Source organism: Misgurnus anguillicaudatus, chromosome 18 (genome assembly GCF_027580225.2).
Source record: "Misgurnus anguillicaudatus chromosome 18, ASM2758022v2, whole genome shotgun sequence".
Taxonomy (NCBI): Eukaryota; Metazoa; Chordata; class Actinopteri; order Cypriniformes; family Cobitidae; genus Misgurnus; species Misgurnus anguillicaudatus.
The window spans coordinates 6041895-6055993 of NC_073354.2; the positions used below are offsets into that span (position 1 = coordinate 6041895).

Here is a 14099-nt window from a genome sequence, read left to right on the forward strand (position 1 = left end):
AATGATGTACAGTTGCAGAATATGAAATTCAGCGGCTGATGTCATATTGTGACCTTGGACCACAAAACCAGTCAATGTTGCATGGGTATATTTGTAACAATAGCCAACAATACATTTACAGTCAAAATTATCTTTATTTAATGGCAAATATCATTAGGATATTAAGTTAAAATTATGTTCCATGAGGATATTTTATAAATTTCCTACTGTACCTTTATAGAAAACGTATTTTCATCTTCATTTGGACAACTTTAAAGGCGATTTTCTCAATATTTTGGATTTGTTTTGCAACCTCAGATTCTAGTTTTTAGTTGTATCTTGGTCAAATATTGTCCTATCCTAACAATCGATGGAAAGCTTAGTTATTCAGATGATGCATACATCTCAGTTTCCAAAAAATTAACCCTTATGACTGGTTTTGTGGTGGGTCACATTTACACTTTAAAGTCGCCATGAAACAGAAGGGGCAATTGTCTTATTTTTCCAGTGGTGACGTATATCTTATGATAGCAAAAAGTTTCCCAGAATGCTTCGTCAGATTACTATTAGTAATCAAGCAATCATATTTAACTATGGTTGGTTAAAACTATGGTTATTTTGTGATTACCATGGTTTTACTATTCAATTCAATTTTATTTATATAGTGCTTTTCACAGTTGTTAATTGTTTCAAAGCAGCTTTACATAGATGTAGGAAAAAGCATAGAAACGCGAGCGTAGTAATAATGTAACGTATACAGTAAAGTATTAAGTTAAGCCAATGGTGGCAGACTCTCCAGGGGATGGAAAAAAACCTAGGAGAAAAATCCTCCTGGCTAGTCCAGAGGGAAAACTCCTAGGAGGAGAAAAACCCCTGAGAGAGATACATATTTTTATATATATATATATATAAATACTATCGGGGTATGTAAACGGATAAGGAGATACTACAGTAACCATTAATTTTCATAAGGGATTCCCTTTGGATATATCTGTCATTTTTTTGGTCTCATCAATTTATTTTATTTTTTTATCTTTGTTATGAATATGAAGTCTAGTTACTATCGTTTAAACTGATGTTAACGTTAAGTTTTATAACTTAATCACATATATTTTCTATATAATCTTAACACTGTAGTAAATCACTGCCTTTGTACTTTAACTGGATATCACTGGGTTTCTTCTTTCAAAACGAAAACAAACAGGATTTTGCATTTTATATATTTCGTTTTATTGTAAAAATACATAAAAATAAGAATAGCCAGGTCTGCACGTATTGGTGAAACTGAATGACGACCTCTGCTGTTCCTTTTGCAATATAACCGGACTCGCGTCCTCCCGTCCTCGCAGATCGTTTCGAGGAGGGGATGAGATTTGCGTTTTTGATTTAAGATTATGAATGTGCATGATTAAAAAAATAATAATGAGGTCACAGATAAAAAAAATGTATTAAAAAAACACAATATTATAAAACAAAGTTTTAGTAATTTGCCACATCACTTTAAAAAGGTAGTTAAATAATTAAATAAAGAATGCATCAAAAGCTAGTAACGACGTGACAAAATTAAATGACTTTATCAAGAAACGGTCCCTTTAAAATAACTTTTAATTTAAAAACAAGATTCATGCGTCAACACGGCGTGCGTTATGGCGTCACTTCCGGTCCCAATTGGCAGCTGGTGTACCCGGAGCGCCATGTTAGTGCAAACAAAAGAAACAACTTCAATGATTTCATAACATTTCACGGCAAGCACGAAAACAATGACGGAATATAATATGCTACTTTGCTTTTTATAAACCGGAGGTTTTCATAATGCCTTTGTAAGTATGTCGCTGCAGTTTAAACACAAATGTGATTGGAGTTAATGCCAGGTCTGCGGCCTAACCTCACGAATCAGTCCAGACTCATATTCATACGAACAGGGCACTTCAGTTTATTAGTGATCATATTTTAAGTACAGCAAACATATATTTATGACATTGGTAGCGGGATAAAATCATTGTCGGGTGACGCTATAGAGATCGTGTTTGTGGTAAGCACAGCAGTTATATGTATAAACACATGCAATTTAAATCGCATTAATTCGGTGTATTTTGCTTTTTTTAACTAACAGATGTAAGTTAGATAAGTTGTTTATATTATGGTGTAATCTAAATGTTAATGCTAATACTTAATACCTTATAAAGGGGCGTTCACACACGCGTTCAAAGCGCGACAGATAGAAGCAGGACGATGGTCCATATACAAACGTTTTAAAAACGTCGTGACCGTAATTGCAAGAAAAGTTTAGAAATGCTCACACCGCCAAGTGACAGCAAAATACGTCCGTGTGAGACATAAGCACAAAATGACAAGTTGCTTCCAGAGTTATTTTCTTCACGTGGGTAGACGTCAAATGAAGTCAGACTGATATGAAATCGTACCGGACAGCTCAAATGATAAATCATTGTTTTAAGCTTCCCGTTTTATTTCGGGGTAAAGAAAAGAGACTGTTTAAAACATTGATGTGTATGTACTTGCTCACTAACATATTTTTAATCAACCAAAAGTTATAGATGACTAAATCTTACATGAAACAAAATGTGTTTTCCTTTGATCAAAGGTTTGAAAATTGTACTGTAGTAATAACTATAATTTAGATAAATACAAAATGTTAAGACAATGTACTAATATTGGTTGTTATATTTAATTTTTGAAATGTTCCTATCCTAAATATGGAGTCCCTATGTAGATATTTGTGTTTTTTCACAGTCCAATCACCAGTCAGGTTCAGACAGTCCAACAGACTGCAAAGCACTATGGGATCACATCTCCCATCAGTCTGGCACCCCCAAAGGAGCCTGATCTTGTGCTCACCCGGAAGCTGACGGAGACGCTCCAACCCTTCGGAGTCTTTGAGGAAGAACTGGAGCTCCAGCGGAGGTAAACGATTCTTACTTCAATGAATCACATGCATGTTTCACAAGCCCTTTTCACACATAGATTACGGAACATGCACAGAAAATGTTTCCGTGATTTGTCCGGGATCATTTGATTTTTGGTTCATTCACACTGCCAAAGATTTTCTGGAATATGCGTCTGCATTCACACACATACCGTAAAGATCCCATAAAGACACTTGACGTATTTAAAGTCCTGCACTCGGTAGTTTTTTCACAGCGTCTGAAGTTTGCTAATTATCCATGATTACTCTTGAGAAACCAGGCACTAGGGGTGGGCGATAAACCGGTAAACATGATTAAGCGGTAGAAATTTGTCAACCGGTAGAGATTTTGGAATATTGTTTCTATCGGGGTTACCCGCCCATGTCACGCTCTTGTCCATGTGGTCACGAGAACGTAACGTTTGTACACGCATTTAAGCACCGCCTTTTTAAAATAAGTTATTTTAAGCCATTGAAACAAACAAAAGATCTATATGCGTGTGCTCTTTCTCTGTGTGAGGAGCGTGCAAGACGCGCAACTGCTGCTCTTTTTCTGTCTGTCAGGAGCGCGCAAGTCGCGTAACCGCTGCTCATTAAGCTCGTGAGCATTTTTCCCGCTTTACATACACATATGCGTCATTCCCGTCTTTGCAAGTATCCTCATTTCTACTGATTTCTACTTCAGTCCAGTTTGCCAACATTTCTCGTCGTGAATGTTAATCTGCGTTTAAATTCCTGTGTCAAAGAGCCTAACCATAACTTCTTGTTGCGATGACACGCGCGTCCTCACTACGGCACGCTCCTTGTTCACACAGAATGCTTTCCATGAATGTTATGGAAATGTTACTAAGTCCTCTACGGAAGCCATCCCAGAACATTTAAGGGACATGTTTGTGTTCAAACAGAAGCCTCTCTGCCATTTTTATGGACATTTTCTGGGACCAAAGTGCTGTGTGAATGGGGTTATGTATGATGGCAGGTCTGACTGCTGGGTTCTTTCACACACGAAAAATAAACAAATCAAAACACACCATGGCTAATGTAAAGTTGAAATGACCTAGCTGAGTGCTTGACCAGTTTGCTTTGAAAATACATTGATGTCTAAAGTTGTGTTTCTCCCCCATAGAATCCTAGTGCTTGGGAAGTTAAATACGCTGGTTAGGGTGTGGATCCATGAAGTCAGTGAAGCTAAGGTGTGATTATGTTGATTTAATAATGATAAAAATACAGAAACGTATGATCAGATATTCACTTGTGTTGTATATTTCTAGAATATTCCATCGTCAGTAATTGATAATGTCGGTGGAAAAATCTTCACGTTCGGATCCTACAGGCTTGGAGTTCATACTAAGGGTAAGTTATCCTATGCATGCATATATAGAGAGACAGAGAGATGGATATATGCACATAATTTTGTTTTTACTTTTTGTGTCTGTAATGTCTATACAGGTGCTGATATTGATGCTCTTTGTGTTGCTCCCCGTCATGTGGATAGATCAGACTTCTTCTCTTCCTTTTATGAGAAATTAAAGGAGCATGAAGAAGTCAAAGACCTGAGGGTATGTGTTGTGTTACAGTAATGTGCTCATATACGCTGTTCACCCATTTGGCTTTTCAACGGATATTTATTTGTGCTTTCTAGGCAGTGGAGGAAGCATTTGTTCCTGTGATAAAGCTGTCCTTTGATGGCATAGAGGTATTTTTAAACGTTTGTCTATATAGCAATAGTTAATACTTTTTGCGCCAAGTTTGTGATTTTTTTCTTTCTTGGAACATAAAAGATGTGTTTTGCAGAATATATGTGTGGTTGGTCCAAAAACACACATGAACTGATATCAGTTGCCATTCACCCAAAAAGTTCTCCCCGAAGTACAATCCAAGCTTGTATGACTTTTTTACAACACAAAAATTATTAAATAAATATCCTGTTGGGTGGTTTTAATAAAAATGGCAACACGTTACACCTTAAGTGTAATTTATAGTCGTGCGTAGGTTCTAGGTCATAAACTATGCATAGGCTGTGCATAGGGTGACGCGACTCTTGGTAAAAATTTAACAACGCAGTTTTGCACAGTCGTGCAAAAAAAATGTCACTCCTTCATTGATGCATCTCAGCCTCCGTCAATCATAAAATATATAGCATTCTTGCTTTTCATTGTGTTCGCAACAAACCAAATAAATTGAGCTCATGTGGTGTCGTTTGCATTCATTAAGTAATCATTTTATTCGCATGTCAACTATACTAATGTTAGGCTGTATTATATAGCTTTGTATTTTAGACTTAAGTCTTTGTTTTCAATAGTCTTAAATGGATTAGTTACATTGAGCATCTGAATCTCCATCAATCATTAAAGATAATTGGGTCAAATCAGGTTCATAGGCATTCTTGCTTTTCATTGTGATTGCAACGAACCCAATAATTTGAGCTACCGTATCTTCCGGACTATAGACCTTTTGCGAGTCAACGTCACAGTTACGTCACGCGCGCAATGTGGTGGCAGAAAAACAGAGGAAATGAATGAGACACGAGTGAAACGAACAAGATAACTCACTAAAAAATGTTTTGTTGGGCTGTTGAGTGTCAGAATAGGAATGCCAAAATAGATGACCTTCATTTTTATAGTATACCGTCGTCGAAGACACCATTTGAAGATAAACGTAGGTGTTTATGGTTGCAATAAAAGCCCTCAACCGGACAGACTGAAAATCTTTTAATAATTAGAATAGAAAATAATTAGAGAAGATATCCGGTGTTCTGTCGAAGTCTGATCCCTCTATGTGTCTCTTATAGCGTTTTCATCACGTTACGTTTATAATTTATTTAGAAAGATTAAATATTTGAATGAGTTCATAATATCAATAATATTACCATTTATTAAAGTTTTCATATTTTTTTCGTTTTCTATAACTTTTTTTACCTTATATCTTAGCCTATGTCTTCTTCCTGTTTGTTCTAAATTATGGTGTTTACTAATAAATATATAAACATAGCACACACGATGTAAAGTGTTAATAATATATAAACAGGCCTATACAAATTAATTTGTTTGTAAACATAATAGTTTTAGAACAAACACGTAGGATAAAAATAAGAAATTGAAAACAGGAAATGATGAAATATTTAATAAATGATATTATACAGAATACATGATAGTATTGCTCTTATAAGTACGTCAGTGATTCATACTGTAAAAATAATTGATTTACCAATAAAGCACAATACATATACATTACATACATGCACACATATCAGTAGCCAAGCCATTTAAACTTTTAATTAATACAAAAATAAACGTAACTTGGTGAAAATGTATAAGAAACATTACACTAAAGAGAAATATAGGGGAAACAGACTTCTACAGAACACCGGATCCTTAAAAATCACAATTTAACGCTAAAACACTTCACATTGCTATTGCAGAGCGGTCACTTTCTGCCACCAGTTGGGCTCCGCCCACAAAAAACGTCATCTCTGTTTGCAAACACGCAAAAGGTCTATAAGTCGCACCGGAGTATAATGGCGCTTTTCCATTGCATAGTACCCCACGGTTTAGTTTAGTTTGGGTCGGGTCAGCTCACCTCACTTTGGCGTGGTTAGCTTTTCCATTGAGTTTAGTATCACTTCGCAGCGGGAGGGATTATAGGCGTGTCGTTATATTTGCGCTGCATACGGCTGTGACATCATACAAGTGAGAGCGTCCTTGTACATTCCCATACATTAATTTATTTATCAGTCCGCCACAAAATTAAAATTGGCCACCACAAACAGATGTTTGCACATCGCGTTTATAACTACATCTGTATCACATGACAGTTTCTGTTCAAACACACGTGGCGTCAGACCAATCAGTGATCTACAGTGTTTACGCGTCACATTTGGTATCAGCTCGGGTCGCTTGGAACCCCAACCGAGGTGGTACGAAAAAAAGTATCGGGTACTAAGAAGTGATCCCAATGGAAAAGCTCCCAAAAGTAAGCTGACCCGACCCAAACTAAACCAAACCGTGGGGTACTATGCAATGGAAAAGCGCCATAAGTCGCACCAATCAAAAATGCAAAATAACATATACAAGTCGCAGAAGACTATATGTGTCATTTATTTATAAAATAATTTCACAAAATCCGCGCTGAAGAACACACATTTCATCTGGAGAAGCAAGTTATTCAACTAAACAATAGCACACAGAACAGAAGGCTGAATAGATGTTCGTACGTAATCGTAACATTATCAGTTATTTACACCAGGGGTTCCCAAACTTTTTTGCCTGCGCACCCCCTTCCATATTCCAACCAGGTTGGGGCACCCCCAATCCCCACTTTAAAACCCCCCGCAAAAAAACGTTGTTTTCTCGCCATAAAGACTCATGTTTAATCATGCGCAAATAACCAGGGGCCGGTTGCACCAGCCAGACGTTAAGAAGTTGGGTGTAAAGTCCTATGTCGGGCTTAGCTACGTCCGACATTGTGAAAAATATGTACGCCTGTTGCACCACCTGAAACTACGACCAGACGCAGCTATGCTCAGCGTAGATGATGTGCGCACCGTGTATGCGTTTAGCCACTGTGATATTTAGACGCCATTCGAGCTTACTATGGTAAAAAACGTACACTTACTGCCGTCAGCTAATACATATATGAGAGCTTTCCTCATGTTTACCTGTGTGCTCTCCCTCAAGATGTGTGCGTCACGTGCAGACCCATCAAAAACATTCACAAAGCCTTTACTGTTCGCACAAAAGGTGTATAACAGTTTGCAGATTCATTATAACAGCTCAAGTTTCAAACAAAATTAAATGAAAGCTTTTAATAAGTTCTCTACGGTGTCTTTGTAAGTATTTATGTATTTTATTATATTGGCGGTCTCTTTACCATGCATGAAAACACATTGCTCGTGTATCCTGTGCATTAGACGCGCTCATGTCTCGTCCCATTTCATTATTTTTATTTTTGCCATGAAAAAAGTCTCTCTCCTCCTTCGTGACTAACAACTTTATCATAAGACGTCCCACACTTGACAGTTTCCCTGATTTCAGCCAGTTAAGCATATTTATAATATATATGAAATAAATGAAACGAGTTGACACGCATATAGGGGCTGCAGTGCATAACAGAAGAGCAGTGCTTTAAAAAAGACAGCAGCTGTCTTTTATGTTTTTATCAAAAACTAATAAATTATAGTTTTTTATTTAAAATAAAAGTGATTAGCTACAAAGGAAATTTTTACTGTTCATTTTTTTATTTATTAATTGTATGGAAAAATCCCACTTAAAGAAACAGGCCGCCATTACGTTTTTCCTCTCGCGCACCCCCTGGTGGCAGCTCACGTACCCCTGGGGGTGCGCGTACCACACTTTGGGAATCCCTGATTTACACGATACACAATAGCATACAGAACATACCTGGAAGGCTGAAGGGGATAAATTAACCGAACAAGCCACCGAGGATCAAGTTCACGGACTCGTCATTCAACATCACTGAATTCACTGAATTGCATAAATACTGGAGCATCATATAGCGGACTCTGTAAACGGTAATGTTGTCTCTTGCCTCATAAATGTCAAAATTAATTCATACTGACTCCTGAGAATAAAACGCAGCACCAGCAAAAATATGAAAAAAAATAGTCCGGAAAATACGGTAATGTGTTGTCGTTTTGAGTAGCCTGGCTGGTATGAATAAAGTCTTTTGAAGTATCTCGGCCCTTGAACTTGTGAACGGCATCTGGCTTCTTCGCTTATCTTATTTGCATCAAGAGAGGCTGTTTATCATGTCATATGAAACTTATATGCTTTGTACTCTTATTGTGGAGCTTAATGATTTCGTTTAAAGTTTGAAGAATGTACACGTTACCGTTAATGCCCTGAAAATAAAAATGTGTACTAATCAGTTTTGCAAGTGGCACCAGTGTGACTTTTTTAACAAAAAGTCGCACCTGCAAAAAATATGGTCACCCTGCAGATGTAAAGCCAAAGTCATAATTCACTTTTTAGCGTGACTTTGTTACACAGCAACACATTGGTGTGCAGCAAAGTCTTATTCATACATTACCGTAAGGTGTCAGATCTACAGTACATGTTTTGTAAATATTTTTCAAGTGCCTAAAAAGGTATATTTGTAAATATACATAACAAATGTTTATTTAGTATCATCAATTTTCTGTTTGTTTTTCAGTCATTTACTATAATTACATTTTTGTTATATCGGTTTTATTTCAGTCAGTCGGCCAGGTTGCATTGGTATCGTCATCGGCCATTAAATCCCCCATATCAGGCAATCTTAAATTTATTGTTATGTGTGTGGCAGATTGACATACTGTTTGCCCGACTGGCGCTGCAGACCATTCCAGAAAACCTGGATTTGCGAGATGATGGCTTATTAAAGAACCTGGACATTCGCTGCATCCGAAGTTTGAACGGTAATTGACCATATAAATCAATGGGTCTTGTTTGCTTCTTTAGTTTTCTTATCATGATGTTAGCGTTATATATGCTTATGCTTTGTTTAGGTTGCAGAGTGACGGATGAGATTCTTCATCTGGTGCCCAACATAGAAAACTTCCGACTGACTCTCAGAGCCATCAAATTGTGGGCTAAACGTGAGTAGTCATCTTTTGTCAACTTCTTATTGTATTCTGTTAGTGAGATATCTCACAGTGTGAAAACAAACCTGACCCACAATGACCTTCAATGATCTGTGACCTATGACCTTAAAAACACACATTTTTTTAGATTAGATGTGTTAAGGAAACAAATTGACATTTCAAATTTTAAACAAACAAGCAGAGACTAGGTTTTACACTGAACAAAATTATAAACACAACACTTTTGCTTTTGCCCCCATTTTTCTTAAGCTTAACTTAAAGGCGCTCTAAGCGAATCTGTGTGACGTCACTTTTTGTTGATGTTTGAACTGTTTTCAAACAAACGGATCGTAGCTAACATCAGAGAATTTAGCATGCATCCAACCGGTCTCACAACCGCAGACCACGTGTATCCAAACCAGCCCAGGACCTCCTATCCAGCATCTTTACCTTCAAGATCGTCTGAGACCAGCCACCCGGACAGCTGCTGCGTAACCAAAGAATTTTTGCACAAACTGTCAGTTTCTCAGGAAAGCTCATCTGCTTGTTTGTCATCCTCATCGGGTCTCAACCTGATGGCAGTTTTCGATGTAACCAACTTGAGTGGGCAAATGCTCACATTCGATGGTGTCTGGCACTTTGGAGAGGTGTTCTCTTCACGGATGAATCCCAGATTTCACTGCACAGGGCAGATGGCGTTGTATGGGTGAGCGATTTGCTGATGTCAACGTTGTGGATCGAGTGGCGGTGGTGGGGTTATGGTTTGGGCAGGCGTATGTTATGGACAACGAACACAGGTGCATTTTATTGATGCCATTTTGAATGTGATGAGATCCTGAGATCCATTGTTGTGCCATTTATCCACTTATGTTGGAGCATAATAATGCATGGCCACTAGGGATGCACCGAAATGAAAATTCTTGGCCGAAACCGATAAAAGGAAACCAAGGCAGAAAAACCGAAACCGAAACACCGAATTAAATTATTATGCCAATTATTAGTACAATTGCATTCATGGCTATCACTGTGTACTAACTTTACTAGGGGTGTGTGACGGATAAAAAAACTCACAGTTCGGATCACATTACAGTTTTTGAGGCACAGATCAGATTATTTTTCGGATCAGCAAAAAGTGGGAAAAATCTCATAAACAATAAAGCAATTGCAAACATTTATAAAAGAGAACAAAGTTGTACATTAATAAGGTCTGAAATTATCATTAGGTACAGAAATCAAATTAAATGAACCATAACACAATAAATTAAATATATTATTTTTTTAGAGCTATTTGTCTCTTTGTCATGGGTTGTTTGATCAACATTAATGACACAGACTTAAGTAGGTTAATCTGACTGTAATCTATACATACACTGAAGACATAAACAAATGTTTTTATTAGAAAAAGAATACTGTGGAGATAATGTTGTTCATATGTGCCCTGTCAATAACAGCGAGATTTTATGTTTGCTTGTTTTTTTTTTTTACGCGTTTCTCTCGAATGTGCACTACCGAGGGCACTTTAACGCGTTTTTTTTTTTACGCTTTTCTCTCGTATGTGCACTACCGAGGGCACTTAAATGCATGCACATACAGAGACCAAGGGTGAATCCCAAACAGCGCAACAGTCGCTCCACATAAAAACGTTACGTTGTGTTTCGTTGCTTTATTCGCCAAATGTATGTTAATGGTTTACAGTATGAGACACATTAGTGCGACTCTCTCTAAAGTTTACACATCAAGACATGCTTAATCTTTGCAGACGCGTGCAAACAGCTCGACCGTGAGTGAAACCTGCTTGAGCACGAAGGGGAGGGGTGGGAGACGACTGATCACCGTGAGTGAAACCCAAGCGCTAGCGCACAGATGGGAGGGGCGCGGTTGACATTCATTTTCGGTTTACATTTTCGGATGGATTTTTTATTTCGGCCCGAAACCGATAATGCCATTTTCGGCCGAAATTTTCGGCGACCGAAATTTCGGTGCACCCCTAATGGCCACATGTTGCAAGGATCTGTACACAATTCCTGTAAGCTGAAAACATCCCAGTTCTTGCATAGCCAGCATACTCACCAGACATGTCATCCTTTGAGCATGTTTGGGATGCTCTGGATCGTATACGACAGTGTGTTCCAGTTCCTGCCAGCATCCAGCAACTTTCCACAGCCATTGAAGAGGAGTGGGCCAACATTCCACAGGGCACAATAAACCACCTGATCAACTCTACACAAAGGGGATGTGTTGCACTGTGTGATGCAAATGGTTTCGACCCCCTAATACAGTAAAACTGCATATTTGTACAGTGGCCTTTTATTGTGGCCAGCCTAAGGCAGACCTGTGCAATAATCATGCGGTCTAATCAGCATCTTGATTTGCCACACCTGTGAGGTGGATGAAATATCTCAGCAGAGGAGAAGTGCTCACTAACACAGATTTAGACAGATTTGTGAACAATATTTGAAGGAAATAGGCCTTTTGTGTACATAGAAAAAGTCTTAGATCTTTGAATTCAGCTCATGAAAAATGGAGGCAAAAACAAAAGTGTTGTGTTTATTATTTTATTCAGTGCATATGGACCCCTTACACACTTAAAAGTTTTAAAAGTGACAACAACATTTAAATACGGGAGTGAATCCCCTAAATGTTCGTTCCGTGTCTTTACGGCACAAGACTCACTCCTGAAAATGCAATGATTTGATCATGATTTGATCATAACATGCAATGAGTTGAACATAAGCATCAATCTGCCGTTTCATGTGGTTACCATTTCTGCTTTGACCAAAATAATATTACAGAGATATGTTCTGCAATTTCAATAAACCTATGTCTGGCAGTTCTACCTGAGCATTTATAAAGCTGCTTCCCTCAAGGCTGTCTTGCAGTTTTGCCATGCCCATGTCTTTTTTGGGCTTTCATACTGTTGTGGCGCTTAAAGGTGCAGTGTGTAAATTTAGCGGCATCTAGTGGTGAGGTGGCAATTACAACCAACGGCTCAGTCCACTGCTCACCTCTCGTTTTTGAAACACATAAAGAAGCTACGGTAGCCGCCACCAGACAACCATGTCATCATCGGAGACAACCTAGTAAAAATGTTTGGGCTTCTGTAGAAACATGGCGGCACAAAATGGCGACTTCCATGTAAGCGGACCCTCATGTATGTAGATAAATACGTCTCATTCTAAGGTAATAAACACATAATGGTTCATTACGAAAGGTCTTTATACACCCCTGATAATATAGTTTTTTATATTATTTTGCATTTCTGTCAAGAGATCCTTTTAAAAATTACACACTGCACCTTTAACCATTTTTGGCCTTGGCTCATGAAGGGAAGTTTTTGTGTTTTTTATAGTAGGAGTTGTGTAAATTGTGTACTCACATCAGACACTTTGAAACCCTTACAGGTCACAATATCTACTCAAATATCTTGGGTTTTCTGGGTGGTGTGTCATGGGCCATGCTGGTTGCAAGAACCTGTCAGCTTTACCCCAACGCTGTGGCCTCCACCTTGGTCCATAAATTCTTCTTGGTTTTCTCAAAGTGGTAGGTGTCTCGAACTGAGCATGTATGGTTGAAAGCAATCTAATATTACAGACAAGTAAGTCAGACTTGTGTTACAACTTTCATTCAAGTCTCTCTCTCTCTCGTTGTACAGGGAATGGCCAAACCCAGTTCTTCTGAAACAGCCTGAAGACTGCAATCTCAATCTCCCAGTCTGGGACCCAAGGGTACTTTTTATGTATTTATTTGATTACTGGTAAACATCAGTTCAACCAAACATGTTAATGCAAGTAAAGTTGTGTTCACACTTGTAGTTCGGTCCTCTTGGTTCTTTTGGTCCGGACCAAAAAAATACTTGTTCTCGGTATGCTTAGCATTCACACTGACATTTTAATAGCAAACTTGACCGAAGATCTAAGGATTAGGTCACAACCTGATTGTTCAGCTTTTATGATGTCTATTTTGCAACTGATTTTCCAAAACAAGACTGTGTGCTAACCTAAACGTGCTCATTGTATACATACATGTGAGGTTATTTTTAGCCGTTGAAAATCAGAATAAAGCATTCAACAGCCTTGTGGTATAACATAATAAATGCTCTTTTTACGTTAACAAATGCTTATTTGCTGGACACCAAGGAAGTCAAATGAATGGCACAAACAAAGCAAACCAAATCTTCCAAGTGTGAACACACAAATCCAGTTATTCAGACAGTCGACACAGGTTTTAGCTGAATAAACAAACTTGATTTAAATGCATTAAATTGTCAGAATAGACAAAATAATAGACTAGACCATAGGCGCTCACCTACACTTGTCCGAAATAGCCCCCTATACCCTCATTCACTATTCCTTACATTAGTCCACCTAGTGTGCAGCGCAGGCACCATCTTCCGCCAAGACGTGAGAATTTATTCTGCGCGAGCATCAGTGGATGAGTGGCGACAAGCGTTGAGTTGTACACTCATTATTGCGGTGCATTGTGTGGTGCATAATGTCCACTATAATTTTGGACACCACTAGAAATGTATGTTCCCCCGAATAGTGCACTAGTTAAGGATATAGGGGGTTATTATAAATTTAGAAAATTTAATTTCGGTCACTTATTTGCAAAAACATT

General features: G+C 38.1%; 1 protein-coding gene across 2 annotated transcripts; it reads left to right on the forward strand.

The window, feature by feature from the left end:
* Positions 1 to 1622: 1622 nt before the first annotated feature.
* LOC141348980 (poly(A) polymerase type 3-like) lies at positions 1623 to 13290 on the forward strand. 2 transcript variants are annotated; one of them, XM_073855684.1, is made up of 10 exons: positions 1624 to 1799; positions 2731 to 2901; positions 4029 to 4095; positions 4174 to 4255; positions 4352 to 4461; positions 4545 to 4598; positions 9206 to 9317; positions 9408 to 9497; positions 12884 to 13022; positions 13135 to 13290. In XM_073855684.1, the coding sequence occupies exons 1-10, from the start codon at positions 1792 to 1794 to the stop codon at positions 13238 to 13240; spliced, it is 939 nt and encodes a 312-aa protein (XP_073711785.1). In that variant the 5' UTR covers positions 1624 to 1791; the 3' UTR covers positions 13241 to 13290. The 2 variants fall into 2 exon arrangements, with proteins under 2 accessions (XP_055041955.2, XP_073711785.1); XM_055185980.2 differs by lacking the exon at positions 13135 to 13290 and having other exon boundaries at positions 1623 to 1799; positions 12884 to 13026.
* Positions 13291 to 14099: the final 809 nt, after the last annotated feature.